At 48.9% G+C, this 12,015-nt stretch overlaps 1 protein-coding gene across 1 annotated transcript in view; it reads left to right on the top strand.

The window, feature by feature from the left end:
* Positions 1-11,780, top strand: part of TBX5 (T-box transcription factor 5) — a 37,335-nt gene extending 25,555 nt beyond the window's left edge. Inside the window, exons 7-8 of the mRNA XM_013295791.3 lie at positions 2,204-2,430; positions 10,765-11,780. Coding sequence (XP_013151245.2) covers positions 2,204-2,430; positions 10,765-11,348 — 811 coding nt within the window. The 3' untranslated portion in view covers positions 11,349-11,780. The remainder of the gene's footprint in view (positions 1-2,203; positions 2,431-10,764) is intronic.
* Positions 11,781-12,015: the final 235 nt, after the last annotated feature.

The following is a 12,015-nucleotide window of genomic DNA, read 5'->3' as shown; positions in this document are numbered from 1 at the left end:
AAAAGTCAAAGAGAACATGATGTACATCCTCCAAAAAAGTCAAAGAGAACATGATGTAGCATCACGCCATGTTATGTCTCTCCTTCTCCGCCACTGGTAGCTCACAGGTATCCCACTGAAACATGCCCGCCCCCCCCCCCCCCCCCCCCCCCCCCCCCAAGGCTCTGTCTTTTCTTGGGGGATTGAGTGGTGGTGGTGGTGGAGCTGAGGAATAAGGAAGCAGCCAATCCAGGCAGCATCTTCTCATTAGGGAGGAGAGCTAAGGGCAAGGCCCATGTGTCACCTCCTTATGGATTGTCTCTTGGAAGGGAAACATGGTGGGCATGCAGCTCTGGGGTGTCCTGCTGGTACTATTTCCATGGAGTTTGCTGTGTGAAGGTAGAGCACGACAGGAGCAGGCAGCTCAGCACCGTGACCTGGTAGGGCTGGGAGAGCCTCTAGAACCTAGAAGATTTGAAGGTCACCCATGAGGTTTGGAGACCCTGACCTTCCTGAAGAGCCACCAAAGCTGCCCTCTAGCAAGAGCCTCTGTGGTGGAAGTGCTAGTGCTGGGTGTCCATAGGCAAAGAGGTCCTCTGCAGCCCACCGCATACGCAAGACAGCCATGGATGCCAGGGTATCTTGAGGCATAAATCTCTGCTTCCTCCCCATCCGTCTCTCTCTTGTTCCTCACGCACAGCCTGGATTTCAGTTCTGGGAAAAAGCTGCCTGGTAAGCCAGCCCAAGTGGGTGGAAAGCCATGCTCCTGACAGCCCTGTGGGGAGGAGCTGCTGGGCTTCAGGGGAAGAACCCCCACCTTTGGAATAGGCTCTCCGCAGCAAGCCACCAGTGCCAGGGTTTGGAAAGGTTTCATGGCACAATAAGAGACACATTTATTTGGTTTTGAGCTCCTGGGTGAGTTTCCCCTCCACTGCAGCTCAGTTGCTGATGTTTCTGGCAGCCACCACAGCAGTGGTTTGGATGAAAGCTTCCTGCTGTGAGTAGGTTTATATAATTGGTATTGTTAAAGTTTGTAAATAAGTTCTGAGTTGCTACAGTGATAGGTTCTCTCTAAGGGGCATAACTGGAGATTCAAGGCTCCTCCTCCACATGTAAGTGGCCAGGTGAGCCTGCTTATGGCATTTAAGGATCTGTCCTTGCTCCAGCATAACGATTTGGGGCAGGTGAGTAGGGTACCTCAAAGCCAGCTTGGTCCTCAAAGAAGAAAGCCTGTGTTGGGACCCAGGCTCTGGCTGCTCTGAGCCTGGTGGCACTTCACAAGATGGTGCTGAACCACCTGATCTTTATGCATTTTGACGAGTCCTTGGGTGCAGGGAGCACCCAGCTGCCTCGGAGACAGCCCAGGAGGAGGCTTGCACCTCGCTGGAGTTCTCTGGGACACCTTACTGAGCTTCAGTTCTTCCCCCTGCAGAGCAGGAATAATCTTGTCCAGCCACGTTGCAGATGTGCTTAGAGAAATGTCTCCAAAACACACTGTAGGGTCTCATAGGAGAGGGGATTTTCAGCCAGTGTTGGCAAAGCATCTCTGCTTCAAACCAGATTTCAGCAAGGGAACGAACCAGACTTTCTGTTAGTGCTCACCCTCTAGCCTGGCTCCACTGAGACATGTGGCTCTGGCATGCATCAGGTCTTTATTTATTTCTCTTTTCTGAGCGCTCTGGAGCAGAGCTTGTTCCCTGGTCCAGGGATCCCCCATCCAGGACAACCAGGCTGGCAGACCCTGAGGAAAAGGAATGGGGACAGCTACCATATGGTAGAAAAAGTAGACCTAAATATTTAATCCACCTCCAAGTCAGCTTGGCAGAAATGAAGTTTTTAATTACAAGCATGTGCATGTCCACATATACAATATAAATAAAATATAGTTTAGAAATGCTATCATAATATGTAAATACTGATCTTGTGTATTTTGCTATAAATGCATATATCTATTTTGTCTATGGGTGTAAAATAGCAGTTGTGGTGGAGAGGCACAAATCTAAAGGGAGAGATACTAAAAGGAAAGGGAAATAGAAAAGTGCTGCATGGATAAAGTGTGACGGGGCTGCAGTCTCCCGGGAGGCACGTCTCTATTTCTCTGAAAGTCTAAACAAACACCATGACACTAATGTGCTGCCTTCATTTATTAATCCACTGATTTATTTATTAATTGATTCCTTTTCTGCCTTTTTTTTTTGTTGTTGTTTTGTTTCTTTGTTTTTAGTAAAGAGTACCCGGTTGTTCCCAGGAGCACAGTGAGACAAAAAGTGTCCTCGAATCACAGCCCCTTCAGTGGTGAGACCAGGGTCCTTTCTGCCTCCTCCAACCTGGGCTCCCAGTACCAGTGTGAGAATGGGGTGTCGAGCACCTCCCAGGACCTGCTACCGCCTGCCAACCCCTACCCGATCTCCCAGGAGCACAGCCAGATCTACCACTGCACCAAGAGAAAAGGTCAGACCTTGGCTGCTCCCTGCTCGCTTCTTTCCCCTTCCTAACATGACTGTCAACGTGGTTTTCTGATGTTTCCCCTTGTCCACAGGCTGGACAGCCCCAGCCTGCTTTATGGTGACACTTGAGGATGAGTAAGGGATGAAGGCTGTGCTCTGGAGGTGGGCAGCTCCCCCCCGATGGGCTGGGTGGCTCCTCTCTCTCACCAGCACTAGCCTAAAATTCCGTCTCTGCTGCTAGGCTGGGAGTGAGTGGTTTGGAGGGGTGGCTGTACCTTTCACCCACGTTGAATCCACATTCAGTATGATAGCTGGTGCTGGAGATAACGATGACTTATCTGCCTCCATAGCCCCTCAGACAGGCTTAATCTCCAAGTGGAGATACCTTGACAGCTTGGATTTTGCACAGTTTTCCACTAAGAGTCTCACAGTTGGGAGACAGTTGCCTGTCTGCAGAAAGCAATTCCACTTAAATGCTCGGTCTAATGAATGGGGCGTGGGATTGAAAATCATGATATCCATGTTCGTTCCCCTCTGGTGCGACTGACCTGCTTTGACAGAGCTTGAGGGATCAAACTGTGAGGGCTTTACACTGACTGCTCAGCTCGTCCTGGCGTGAAGAGCCCCATGATATCGATGGGATAATTGTTCTCGGGCAGGAGCGAGCACTTTGCAGTCTCTCCCTTCCTCTCCCAAAGCAATGGGAATGCTTAGATGCAGAAACATTTGCACGACTGAGATAGCAAAAGCCTCAGATCAGCTCCACCACAGGCCTACAGAAAAAAATAGGGAATTTCCAGAGCTGAATGCAACCCTGTGAGGTGGGCAGGGGATGGTTGCTGCCTAGCCGTGTTGCCCTTTCTCAGGATTTAGTCTACATTGCATGGGAAAAGCTCACAGGAGTCAGCATGCATCATGGCATTTGCATGCACCAAGAATTTCTCCAGCCCACTAGCCTCTCTCCACTGCAGATCCCTTCCTGCTTCCCTGCATGGTCCTATCAGTCAGCCACATGTCATTATTTTTAGTAACGTAACCCCTGGGGTGCTGGGATGTGCGCTGTAGACACACAGTCTAAGGTGGCGGATGCTGGGAAGTGCTGGCAGATGCGGCAGGAGGGCAGTGGAAATCTCTGTCACCTCCTTGGTGAATCCCCTGAATGTTGTAAAAGCACACGTGTGGTGTACAAGTATATATATATACATAAAACTAATTGACAAATCTTAATAGTTTCCTGAGAATAAGCTAAACAGTGGAAAACAGAGGCATTGTTTCCTGACCCCTACAGCTGACCAGGTGATCCTTGTGCTCGTATAGAGTGTATCAAAGCTGTGATTGGAAATGGTGATGCTGGACTTGAGCTGGCTGTAAGGTAGGGAATAAGGAGTTGCAGCGGCCTCCCAGAGTGTCCCCTAAGGTCAGAGGTGGCGCGTGTGGCCCTTGCTACCCCCGTGCTGGTGTGGGACTGTGGGTGCGAGGTGCTGGGACACCACTGGGTTGCTGCAGAGCCCCACTGTCAGCCATGGAAAGGCAGGTCCCGTTCACCGTTGGCATCCCTCAGCCTGCAATCCATCCTCAGTGTTCCTTTGCCCTGGGAGCCAAGCTTTCACCGCTCCTCTTCCCCTTTGCAAAAACTAACCAAAACAAGCTGGCCCAAATGGCAACAACCCCTTTGGACAATCTCCGACTGCTGCGTGTCCCCACACTGCAGGGCAATTCATCATTCGCCTCCACATTGTAACGTGATAAGGAATCAACAGAGGTTTCCTTCCAGTTTTGGGATTCTCGCTAAGTGGTGTCTCCATGGGTGGTTTCCCTCAATCCCCCAATTATCTCACTTCCTCTTATTGTCACAAAAGAGACGACTATCTGCCCTGTAATAAGCTCCCCGGCCCCTTTTGGCCTGCGTGGCCCTTGCGAAAGTGCTGGAGACTGGCAAAGGGAGCCCTTGTGTGTACGGCCGATGGCCCCTCATTATCTCTCCGATGGCTTGAGTGGCACAAGCAGTTAAGGGCCTTTTATCGAAGCCGCCAAATGCTTTAATCAAAGAGAAGCAGTGTCCTGTGCGATACCACCGGCTTCTTCCGCGAAGCCGTACGTCTCAGGAGCCTGAGTCTCTGCTTTCCTCTCTGTGCCTATTTCCCCCTCCCCACACATCTAGTAAATCGAAAACAGCCACCAGGGCTTAAAGAAAAGAAACACAAAGTTAATGGGAAACAGAGAGCCAACATAAGCTGCCAAGCAGCTTTTTGCAAAGTGAAATTAATTAAAAAAAAAAAAAAAGTCACTAGAGATGAGCAGTTCTGTTCAGATAAATCAGAAAGTGATCCAAGGTTTCATCCCAAACTCAAACTGAGCGTGGCACTTTCTTCTAGCACTGAGTGAGGATCTTTACTGAACTTGGGAAAATAACCTTACCTGTAATATTTGTCTTTTTCTTCCTTTTCCAACCTCTCCTTTCTAAGTGTAATATTAAGCTTTCCCTCACAGCTCGCCTGCTTTCCTACTTTTCTGTGTAAGCCAAGCCTCACCATCTAAGAAAAAATGTAAGCAGGAGCGTGTTTACTCCTAATGCACCCCTGTCCCCATTTCTGGACTGGAAGTTTTATTGATTTTGTTGGACAACAGCTCCCCAAACATGGACTCCTCTTCAGTCAGTTTAGGATTTATCTCAAGCAGATTATTTCCTTTTCCTAAGGCTGTGGTAAAGGATAAGTGCTTGCAAGGGCAGCTGGGTTTGAGTCCAGCTGGCGTCTGTATCTTCTGTAGCAAATGCCACCACTGTTTTCCAAGATAGTCTCTCAGATACGGCTCCTTCCAGCTTTGACATCTCATGGTAGTTCTCTGTATCCTTTTTAATCAGGAGGTCAAGTCTTGGTTTAGGCTCAGTTAAGAATAGGTCTGTGTTCAAGCGACTCGAAGGCACCTTATTCGACTTCTACTTCCTTGGTGACCTAAGACAAAGATTTAGCTCTGTGGTTGACAGTGTTGTTCTTAGCTGTCAAGGCAAAGATGGATTCGCTCAGGAGATCTGATATGCGGTTACATTAGGGGAGAGCAGCAGGGCTGCGAGGGGGTGTTATCTCTGAAGGGTCCTCTGTTTCAGGGAGGTGATGCTCTTCTGGGTGAGGAAGGAAGGAAGGAAGGACACATCCCAGACCTCCAAATCTGGCAATTCCTGGTGTGCAGGTGGGACTGCGAGGTCGCAGCATTGGGAATGACCCCAGTGTGGTGCAGTGGGGTTGCTGCTCCAGCATGTTCTGAGTGTGCTGAACACTGGGGAATGGCAATCCTCAAGGCAAGAATCATCCTGCATTGTATCCCAGCTCCACACTGAGATTGATTATGGCATTTCACTGAGCCACTGGTCTTGAGCGGATGGATTAACTCCAATCCTGTATTCTACCAAGGAGTGGCTTCAGTTCTTGATGTGGATTTTTAGGCTGCAACAAAGACCAGTTAGAGCTTTGCCTTTTTTCTGGTTGTTCTCCATCTCTCCCTCTCTCATTGTTGTGCTCAGAGAAGCCCAAAAGGACTTACCAGCAGGCAGCTTGCTTTCTGTCTTTCATTTTAGCCCCACGTCCCAATTAAGGCATTGGGGCTTGTTTTCCCTTGTGTTATCCTCTCCCTCAGATTTCCTGTGAACTAAAAAGCCATCCCTCTAAACCTCTGCTCCCTCCCAGCCTTACACAATCTCAACCACTTGGCAGATTTCTGGGATGCTTGTGATGCTGAACAGGAGGCGACTGGAACAGCCTCTCCCTGGGGAGGTTATAAAAGTTGTCATGTTGGCACTCTGAGGGAGAAGAGGAACGTGGCAGAATCCACTGGCTCCAACCAGCGAGGACCGTATCCTTCAGCCACCTAGCTCGGACATGACCCTGACCGGGAAAAAGAATGTATTTTTCATCTCCTTCTTGCTCTGATGAGGTCGGTGGAGATACAGCAATGCCTTTCCCTCTTCTCCCCAAGAACAGGCACTGTTAGGGTGGAGACACTGAACTGATTTCTCCCTCATCCCACCCAGCCTTCTTTCACTCAAAGACTCTGTGGGACAAAAGTCAGGTATGAGATGTCTTCTTGGAGGACATGCTGTTTGTCCTCCTGATGTTAGGGGATGCAACGAGTTGGCCAAGACTTGAACTGTGCTGCAGCTTGGGTAGATGCACTGGAGCCCAGGGAAAGGTGGCTGCTGGGACACAGGGTGAAGAAGAGCCTGCCTACAAGGTGGGGAGATATTCAGGGGGCTGGTGTGCACCCATCTTTTGCTGTGCAGCCACATTGCTTGCAGTCCTGTAGTTTCAGCAGCACCATGTAAGCATCCTGCCCTCCTCTGCAGGCAGTGCCAGCAGCTCGCTGCCTCTGGAAGGGGTTCCAGCTTTTTGGGTCGGATTGTCTCTGCCCCACCACCCTTTCTGTTGTGTTCCCCTGCAATGCAACGCAGCTGTATCACAAACTGTGCGACTGCTGAAATAATTACTGTGTCTTAGCTCTCATGTCCTGGGATGTATATCTTATTTGCCCTCTAGGGATGTTCATTTTGGTTGAATCTGCCTTTTTTTCTTCTTTGACAATCGTTGACAGTCAGTCTTGCACACCAGTATTGGCTGTTCAGGCTCATGCTAGATTCACACTAGAAACCAGACTGGATAAAACAACCGTGTTGGTGATAATCACCCTTTGTGTCTCCCTCATAAAGTCAGAAGGAACCTGCTGTAGTGCCCTGGAAGTGTGGGTGAGCTTTAAAAACTAAAACAGTTGGGTCCCATTCTTCATTGTCTTCCGTCCCAGGGAGCTGACTGTCATGAATGGGAAAGGAGCTCTCCTGATTTACACCAGGGGAAACGGTGGGCCCAGTGCACCCTGAAGTCCAGAGATTTTACATGTTTGCATTTTATTCTGGATGGCCTTAATCCTGGAATTGGGAAAATTCCATTTAAAAAGCCATTTGTGTGGTATTTACAACCCAGCTGGAAGTAGTAAATACCGGAAATCTTGGAACTGCTTATGCTCTCGCTCAAGCTCCTTCATTAGATAGAACATCAAATTCCTTGTGAGGAAGCCAGTTTCCATCCCATTCTGCAGGCTCCGTTTTCCTTGGATCCACTTTGGAGCAGCTTCTCCCAAGTGCTGGCAGCTTCCCCTGCTTGGCAGAACCTTTTGCTTTTTGAGGTTTGTGCAGTATCGAGGGGCTGGTCACAAGAGCTGATCACCACCCTTGGCTTCCAAGAATAACAACAAAAGCAAAGGATGGTCAGCATCTCCTGGAAGTGCCCAGAACCTCCTAGGGCTCAGTGACAACAGGAAAAGGACAATGAAGTGCTATCAGGGAACCAACATCAAGAATCAAACCCAGGGCAGACCGGTCAGTTGTGTCATATGTTCTGCTTACGCTGATGCTGAGGAGGTGAGAGGACCTTCAAAGAGAGGATTAAGGTCTTGAGAAAGACTGTCCAGGCTCCAGAGCAAGTGGGGATGAATTTAAACTGCAGCCTTCAGCATTGTGTGAGAGCTCTGTTTGACTTGTCCTCCTTTTGCCGTTCTCTTACTTGAGAATGTCCTCTTTCCACTCCCAGATCTGCTCCATGCACCATGGGGATGCCCTTTGCCTGCTCTGTGCTGGCTCTGGTTGCCTCTGTGAGGAGCTATGGGATGATGCCAGATCAGACTAGAGAGTCTGGACCAGTGTAAATTCATCAGCTGGTGCCAGCTGAGGATCTCTGGTCTGCATCATCCCATCTGATGATGAACACGGACTGTTCTCTTCCCTCTCCAGCACTTTGAGATGACATAGATGGGAAAATCATCAGGAAGAGGGGCCAGAGGGCAGGCAGATGCTGTTAGGGTGTGCAGTAATCCTTCGTTAGTGACAATGCCCTCTTTGGAGATGCGTGCAGTGTCCTTACACATCTTAAAATCAGGAGCGATGGTGCCCTTTCCACATATGGCATTGGTGAGCCTGGCTCTAGAGAGACCAGCAGAGCGCCCGCGAGAGCTTACAGAAGAAGAGAGAAACCTATAGGGTTTCCACTGAAATCCAAGTTGTTTTTGTTTTTCTCTCTTCACCTGTGATGAATTCTGGAAGCGGATCCATAGTGCTGTGGCTCTGCCTGGCTGGGCTGTGGCAGACGGTGAAATGTCTGGGCTAAATGGAAAAATCAGCAACCACAGGTTGTAAGTCAGGCACATTTTTACACAACGGAAAAACAGAGTTTGACTGTTTTGTGTTGTATATTTAAAAAAATAAAAATAAAATAAACAGTCAAACCCCAAGCCAATGATTCCTAATGCCAGCAGAGTAATGCGGTTTAATGCTGAAAACTTTATTAGCAGAACAATGCTTTATTTTACAAGACATTGTTTTTCCACCGTAGTGTTCTTATTACTCAGTAGTGGGTTAGGGATCCAAAACTTTTGAGCTGTCTGTAAAAGCTAGAGCTCAGGCTGTTCTCCCAGATGTACCTCCTGTGACAGCCCCGTGTTCAGGAGGGAGCTCGGACCCGTGCGTCCAGCTTTTGCCTTTCAGGGGACGGCATCCTCTCTGCCACTCCTATATAAAATGAACCTGATCAGGATTGAGGAGGGTGACACACTTTTGTGCCTCTCTGCTGACCATTGCAGCTGTTGGAAAGGTGCGATTGTGTTGCTCGCTCACCCCATCCTGCTTTCTGTCCTGGTGTAAGAGGAGGCAGAGGAGGAAGGTAACGTTATTGTCAGGGCTCTGCATCGCTGGGACTAAGGAGCCACATTTTGCTGCCGTCAGGAAGAAAGGATAAAATGGGACTGCAGCTTTCCAGCTGGATTTACGGGCAGCTGCTAACAAAGGACACCAAGGGGAAAGTCTCGGAGGTGTGTTACCTCAGTACCTGAGGTTTTCTGGGGTTGTCAGGCCGAGAAGACTAACGGCAGCTGGACTTGGTAGACACCTGAGTTGGAGTAATGGGTTGTATTACAAGTGGAGTGGGTGCAGCTTCCAGGAGAAAGCATGATGCTGTTTATAGCAATAAGGGTGTGCGCTGTGCGTGCTTACAAGAAACAAAAGGTGCCTGCACTGCCCATCTGCACCTCCTGAAGGGGAGACCTGGGCATTCACCTTGGAGCAGCCCGGAAACAGCACCTGTGTTTTTGCAAGTGCTTCTTGGGGGACAGATGCTTGTAGTCCTCTTCTTTTGTGGAACTGTTTTTTTTTTTTTTTTTTTTTTTTTTCCTTTGTAGTTTGGAGGTAAAAAGATTATGGCTCAAAACATGTTGGCTGAAAAAATTTGAAAAGGGCCATTTCTTGCAGTATTCTTTGAAATTTTTACCCTTGTTGAAAGGGTGCAGCCAAGAAGGCTGTAAGCAAAGTGGGATGTTTCTCTGCCAGCACCAGAAATCTTGTTCTTGAAGCAACCGCAAAGTTAATCTGGGTCAGAACAAGCTCCCCTTCCATTGCTTTGCTGTCCTTAAAATCTCTTGGTGAAGTGCTCGTCCCTGGGAACTTTGCCATCCATTCCAGCAGAGCTGGATTTCATTTGATGACCCTGTGAATGAATAAATAAGTGCATATTTATTTATTCATTTTGCTTCACCCTAGAGGTTTCACCTAAATTGTTTATCTCCTTCCCTCTGTTGGCCTGGGATGCTCCAGGAAACAAAGGGCTCTGCAAGCTGTGCCTTGTTGTTTCTAGCTGTGAAATTTACTTTTCTTTCTTGTTACACTTGGCTCCAGCACACAGCCCTGCTTGGATTTATGTGCCCAGCTCCCTTGGCACAGCTAAAGACTGGAGCTGTAAAACGCCAAGTCTGATTGTCTCAACTGTGCGATCGCTGATGCTCTCCTGGGGGGATTTTTATTGTGATCTCCATTTTTGTCTCATTTATCACGAAAATATATCATTGTAAAGGCTTTGGGTTTGCAGCTCTGAGGCTCGCAGCTGGGAGTGGGGTTCTCTGTTAGGTGCGCTGTATCTGGAGGCAGATGTTACTCCTCTGGTCAAAGTGCTGGCAGCAGAAAGGAGACAAGGAACATGGGGGTGTGGGGGTGTGCATGGGGTATCACCAAGCAAGCTAAGCCTCAGGATCCCTCCAGCATCTTAGAGCCTTAATTTTCCTCCCGGAGCTTCTAACTAATCCCTGCCCCAGTCCAGCAGACAGGACCAAGTGCAAGACTTGGTTTCAGCAGGATTGATCCAGATCGATTCCAAGGAAGGCATCTGGATTTACACTGATATAACTGAGAGAAGTGCCTGGATCAGCCCTGTGCGGGCTGTGTCCTTGGGAAAATGAGGATTGTGGAGACGGAGGTTCAGTCGAGGGCATGGTATTGTTGTCCGCTACCAGGAGTTTTCTCTCCCAACAGATGAGGAATGTTCCACCACCGAGCATCCCTACAAGAAGCCCTACATGGAAACTTCTCCGGCAGACGAGGATCCTTTCTACAGGTCCAGTTACCCCCAGCAGCAGGGACTGAACACTTCATACAGGACTGAATCAGCCCAGCGCCAAGCATGTATGTATGCCAGCTCCGCTCCCCCCACGGACCCTGTGCCCAGCCTGGAAGACATCAGCTGTAACACTTGGCCGAGCGTGCCATCCTACAGCAGTTGCACAGTGTCTGCCATGCAGCCGATGGACAGGTTACCCTACCAGCATTTCTCTGCCCACTTCACCTCGGGGCCGCTGATGCCCCGGCTCAGCAGCGTGGCCAATCATACCTCCCCCCAAATAGGAGATACCCATAGCATGTTTCAGCACCAAACCTCGGTTTCTCACCAACCCATCGTCCGGCAGTGTGGACCTCAAACTGGCATCCAGTCCCCCCCCAGCAGCTTACAGCCTGCAGAATTCCTGTATTCCCACGGCGTGCCTCGAACCCTTTCGCCCCACCAGTACCACTCAGTCCACGGCGTGGGCATGGTGCCAGAGTGGAGCGAGAACAGCTAACGAGGCGGTCAGGAAAGTGCAAGAGCATTAGCCACGGGGGAAAAAAAATAAATATGGGAAAAGAAAAAGGAAAAAAATACCCTGTCGATAATAAAAGTGAAAGTATTTTGCAAGACTGTTTTAACTGAATGTTCACCGATAGCACTCGAGAGGGACGGACACTGATTGAAACCACAGATGAAATAGTCATCGGCCTCGGTGTGACTTACCCCCCCCCCCTCCTTTTTCTTTTGTTTCAAAAGAAAAAATCAACAAATCGGCACACTTCTCCCCTGCCACCATCCCCACCCAGTTTGTGTTGCAGCCACCGCCAGCCCTGTGCCCTCGTCCCCCCCCACCCTCCTGCTCTTTTTGTTCTCCAAGGGACACCAAACTCCTGCTGCCTTTCTCAACACAGTCAGAATGCTTGAACGAAAACAACTAGGATGTTACTTTTTTTTTTTTTGTGGTGTTGATGTTGACAATGTTATATAATAAATAATAATATATATATTTTTTTCTTTCCATTTTCTCAAAAAAAAAAAAAAAGACACCGGCACACCAGCCCTTTTTACCAAGGGTGGATTTTGGAGTGGTGTTTCTTTTTTTTTTTGTTAGTGTTATCCTTGTTAACCCACAAATAAGAAAAGCAGGTACCTACCTCGCCCAGACATTGTACCACGATGGA

The sequence above is a fragment of the Falco peregrinus genome, chromosome 2 (genome assembly GCF_023634155.1).
Source record: "Falco peregrinus isolate bFalPer1 chromosome 2, bFalPer1.pri, whole genome shotgun sequence".
NCBI classification, from domain to species: Eukaryota; Metazoa; Chordata; class Aves; order Falconiformes; family Falconidae; genus Falco; species Falco peregrinus.
Note: the sequence above shows the minus strand (reverse complement) of the source record. Positions and strands in the feature narration are given on the sequence as shown.